We start from the raw sequence: 5,351 nt of genomic DNA, 5'->3' as shown, positions 1-5,351 counted from the left end.
AGGTATAACACAAATAGGCCTGTGTATGGTTGATTTTGTTTGTGGGTTTGTTTGGATTTGATTTGATTCTTTCGTTAATTTGGATTTGATTTTGTTTATGGGTTTGTTTTTTAATCTGGATGGATATGGTTATTGGGTTTTGATCAAACGTTATTGGTGTGGCAGTTGTGGAGGTGGAGGTGATGGTCACCGACGGGGGACTGATGTGGTGGTGGCAGAGGTGTGGCTGAAGTGGTGTTAGTCGGAGGTGTATTGTTGCAGGTTGTGTTTTGCGGTGGTGGGGGTGGTGGTTGTGTTGTGTGGTGGTGGTGGTAGGAGAGAGAGAGCAAAGAGAAAGATGAGAGAGAGTGTGTGTGTTCTGTATGTATGATAATTATTGTTTCCTTTATATTTTATAAATCAGTAAAAGTAAAGGGGAGGTGAAATTACCATATTACCCATCATGTGCAAGTCATGTGCCTAATAATTAACCTGAGTTAGGGTTTGGTTAGATTTAGGGGTCAAAACGGTTAGTTATAGGGACTATGGGGACAAATCTGTTAAAAAATCTTATTTTGGACCAATATAGTAAAACTGATATAACCACAGGGGCCAAAAACGTAATTTACTCTTTTCCTTTCTTAATTTATGTAACACTTATTAAAATATAAATAGATTAATTACAAAGTACAAATATAAAATATGAATAATATTAAAACAAATAAAAGTACAAAAAAAAAAAAAAAAAAAAAAACCTTGAGCTATAAATGCAGCCATCGGCTTGCATTATTGTACTCACAATTTACAGCTCCCAAAATGACAGAAAACAAAGATGAACTTGCTATGGTGGTACCACTTGTGATCACCATTTCAATAGTCACGTTGGGTGTTCTATGGTACAAGTTCACACTTTCAACCTCCTCGCGGTCGCCACCATTACCACCGGGTCCCCGTTCACTTCCGGTTGTCGGGTACCTTCCATTTCTTGGTCGTGATGTACACAACAAGTTTACCAACATGGCTCACACCTATGGACCCATCTTTAAGTTCTATCTAGGAAGCAAGCTTCATGTGGTGATAAACACCCCAGAGCTAGCAAAGGAGGTGGTTCGTGACCAAGATGAAACTTTTGCTAACCGCGATCTTACAATCGCGGCCTCGGCTATAACCTACGGAGGCCAAGATTTGGTATTCTCCAAGAACAATGCGACCTGGCGCAACCTTCGTAAGATCTTTGTCCACGAGGTCTTAAGCAACAAGAATCTTAAAGCATGTAGTTCTTTCCGGAGGGATGAAGTTAGAAAAACTATCAAGAATGTTTTTAGTAAGATCGGGACCAATGTTAACATCAGTGAGATTGCTTTCTTGACTGAAGCCAATGTCATAACAAGAATGGTTTGGGATGATACGTCGTATATAGGCGAAAAGGGTATCAATCTTGGAGTCGAGTTACAAACGATGGCGTCGAATATCACCAAGATTATGGGACAACCAAATTTGTCGGATTTCTTCCCTACTCTTGCTTGGTTTGATCTACAAGGTGTTGAGAGAAACATGAAGAATGTAGCTAAGAAGCGGGATCAAATTTTTGAGAGCATCATCGAAGATCGAATCAAATCTAATAACAAAATGTCACCAGATGGAATTCGGCGTGAAGGAAATAAAGACTTTTTACAAATCCTATTAGATATCAAGGACCAACAAGGTCTTAACATCACACAAGTAAAGGCACTTCTCTCGGTAAGATTTGTTCCTCAACATGATAATCTATGCAAATAGTTTTACATTCTTTGTATACGGATAAATACCCCAAATCCCAATATTTTTCAGTGATGCGTCTCTTATCCCTCAATATATAGTGGATTTTGGTAATCCGTCGGTGAAATCTTTACCCACACCATTTTGTTTTTCTCCATGACCCTTCAAAGGGGCAGACCTACACTATCCGATGGATGGGTGGAGGGCGTCCCCTTAAAAAAATGTGTAATTTTTAGGTAAAAACCACCCCTTGAAAATCCGATTAAGCCCCTCTACCCCCCCCCCCCCCCAATCCCCTCTAAAAAATAAAAATAGCATGATAAAAGATATTCCGGTTAGCCGGAGATTCAAACTTCTACTTTTGAGGTTTCATATGTAAAAGAGTGAAGAAGATAACTTTATTTTGACTTATGTATAATTGGTGTGAGGGTAAACTTTTTAATATATTATATTTATATATTTTTATATTAATAAAGACGAACAGTCATGTGTATCTGTGCAAAATTCAAACCACATAAAAAATCTATAACCTTTTAAAAAAAACATAAAAAATCTATATGTGTATCTTTAATTGAACTAATACTTTAGAACTGCAATAATTTCTTTATTATATTTATATATTTTTATATTAATAAAGACGAACAGTCATGTGTATAGTTTAATTAATAAGTTATATACAAGCTTTATTTTATACATATTATATTATAGAATTTTTTATACATAGCTTTAATTTATACATGAATTTTTATGTTAGAATAATTTCAACAATCTATTTGGGTCTTATCTTTTCGGTATGTGACCTGACTTGACTCGACCTGACCCGACATACTATAGACAAATAATCCTAAAAAAATTTTGCACCCCATAAAAAAAATTTTTGGGTCCAACACCACCCTTCACCGCTGACGGTCCCATCCTTCCATTTCCTTTCTTTTCCTTCCTTAAATGAAACTTAGGAACACAACATGTTTTATTTTATTTTCTTTTTCTTTTTAAATGTAACTCTGGGACACAATATTTTTACTTTCTTTCTATTTCATTTCCTTTCCTTCCATTAGTAAAATCTGGAACACAGACGCATATGAGGTGAGGTCCTATGATTTGTAGTGATAGTTAGCTTGAGTTTAACTAATGTTTTTCTGGTCCCGTTGTAAGGACAACTAGCATAGTTAACACTTTGTCGTATTAGGACTTTATGATTGCAGGAACAGAAACAACGACCACACTGATAGAATGGGCGATGGCGAATATTATGCGGAATCATAAAGTTATGAAAAAGATTCAAGAAGAATTGGTAGAAATTGTTGGACTAAACAACATGGTTGAGGAATCACATCTCCCAAAACTACAATACTTGGACACAACGATTAAGGAAACATTTCGGTTGCATCCTATAGCTCCTATTCTACTCCCACGGGTGCCGAGCAAGGATTGTGTGGTGGGTGGATACACAATTCCAAAAGGGTGTGTCATCTTTTTGAATGTTATATCAATCCATCGGAATCCTCAATACTGGGACAATCCCTTGGAGTTTAATCCCGAGAGGTTCTTGGCTAACGAAGGGACAAACAAATGGGATTACAATGGAAATGACTTAAAGTTCCTCCCATTTGGATCGGGACGAAGACTATGCCCAGGTGTTCCATTGGCTCAGAAAATGCAAATGCTTATCTTGGCTTCGCTCTTGCACTCGTTCGACTGGAGCTTGCCTAATGGCGAAGAGCATGACCTTTCTGAAAGTTTTGGTATTACGTTAAAGAAAACAAAACCACTCATTGCTATCCCATATCAAAGATTGCCTGATGCAAGCCTCTATATGTAATATTTTAGTACTTGCGGTTCACATTTTCTTAACAAAAGACTAGACTTTGTGTATTTTTAAGGTATTTTGTTTTTAAGAATGACTGTTGAAACTATTTTATGTTTTTTTTTTTTTTCAAAACTAGTACAGGTTATAGGTTATAACCATGAATTCAAACCTAGAAAAACCAAACATGTGGTTGGAGACCAAGATTCAATCACTTTCAAATTAATTACTTATGTTAATTTGTGTTTGAAATTGGGAAATAGAGAAAATTCAGAGATCATCCTTAAATCGTGTTGGAATATGAACCATATTTTTTGGAAAAATATGAAACTCATAATTATAATTTGTATCACCTGATTCAGGCAATAAAAAACCCAGATGTCGGGCAGTGGCGGAACTAGAAGAAATATTCTGGGGTATCCCTATTTTTTTTATCGAGGACTATTCTTGAGAATTCAAGAGCCAGGTGCAGCTAGTAAAAATGAGCCCTTAAATTTTATTTAATCCAGGGCCATGCCTTAGAATTCGAGAGCCCTTAGGGGCCTTGAGCGGCTAGCAAGAATGGGCATTTCTATATATAACTACTAGGTTACAGACACATGTATTTAGAATAAAAAATATTAATTGTTAGTAATAAGATTTACAAATTATAATATAACATTTTGAGATAAGATATAACTGAAATTACGTATTAATTAGGTATAGATACGTGTGTTGTGAAACTATTTTCAAAAGTAAAATTAACTTTTTATAATCCATACTCTATAATAGAGTGTTATTCTCTAACAAAGTGTGAGATATTATCGATATATAATTTTATTTTTATATTCTAAAGCATATGTCGAATAAAATTTAGTTTGTAATAATCATATATTCAACAAAAAAACCGAAAATTATTGATAAAGTAAATTTAATCTATACTATATAATAAAAGAAACCAATTTTGGGACACTTGTCATCATATTAGGCAATGTATCTTATAGATAATTATTATTTAGTTTAATCTCTTCTAATTAAATATAGATAACCATCCTATTAAATATTATTTAATTTAATCTGTTAATGATAATTATTATTTAGTTTAATTTAATTTAATCTCTTTTAGTAAAAAATTCATAATTAATTTATTAACCAAATATTCTTTATTAAAATATCTATCGATAAATTTTAACTTCGTTTGATGAAAAGAATTAGAACTGAAGTTGGCTCAAAATTCATAATTAGTTTATTAACCAAACATATTTTTTATTAAAATATCTAATGATAAAAAGAAATAGAATTGAAGTTCGCTTCCGTTTTTTTTTCTTTTGAAAAAATTAAAGTAAATTGTCATTGTAGTCTCTGAGATTTGTTCAAATTTGTCATTTTAGTCCAAATTGTGTTTTCCCCTCTGGGTCCCCGACTTTTCTCTTTTGTTGCCATTTTGATCATTTTGTCTAACTCCATCCAAAAACTCCACTTTTAACCAGGGATGTTTTGGTGATTAACTTTAAAAATGTTTTTACTTGTAGGTTTGATCCATTCTTTTAAAATGGGGTTTTTGGATGGAGTTAGGCAACATAATAAAAATGACAACAAATGAGAAAAGTCAGGGACCAAGAGAGGAAAAAAAACTATTTGGTGTAAAATGTCAAATCTAGACAAACCTCGGTGACTAAAATGGCAATTTACTCAAAAAATTACCTACATCTACCAAGTAAATTAAAGAAACTAGAGCATACTGATAAAAATTAATTGCCATATATATGACCTAAACTAATTAAAATAAATTACTATCTCATGAAGTTCATCATTTTTTTTTCTGTCC

At 33.6% G+C, this 5,351-nt stretch overlaps 1 protein-coding gene across 1 annotated transcript; it reads left to right on the top strand.

The window, feature by feature from the left end:
• The first annotated feature begins 778 nt into the window (after nt 1-778).
• LOC110889338 (cytochrome P450 76C1) lies at nt 779-3,653 on the top strand. The gene is made up of 2 exons (XM_022136852.2): nt 779-1,719; nt 2,927-3,653. Exons 1-2 carry the CDS (start codon nt 796-798, stop codon nt 3,557-3,559), a joined length of 1,557 nt encoding a protein of 518 aa, XP_021992544.1. The 5' UTR covers nt 779-795; the 3' UTR covers nt 3,560-3,653.
• The last annotated feature ends 1,698 nt before the right edge of the window (nt 3,654-5,351 follow it).

Source organism: Helianthus annuus, chromosome 3 (assembly GCF_002127325.2).
Source record: "Helianthus annuus cultivar XRQ/B chromosome 3, HanXRQr2.0-SUNRISE, whole genome shotgun sequence".
Classification (NCBI taxonomy): Eukaryota; Viridiplantae; Streptophyta; class Magnoliopsida; order Asterales; family Asteraceae; genus Helianthus; species Helianthus annuus.
The sequence above is the reverse complement of the archived record's forward strand: the minus strand, read 5'-3'. Positions and strand labels throughout refer to the sequence as shown.

Bases quoted from the DNA above. Each gene is read 5' to 3' on its own strand.
- LOC110889338 (XM_022136852.2), top strand. From the start codon at position 796: ATGACAGAAAACAAAGATGAACTTGCTATGGTGGTACCACTTGTGATC. The intron at 1,720-2,926 runs GTAAGATTTGTT...TTGTCGTATTAG, and splicing joins AAGTAAAGGCACTTCTCTCG to GACTTTATGATTGCAGGAAC.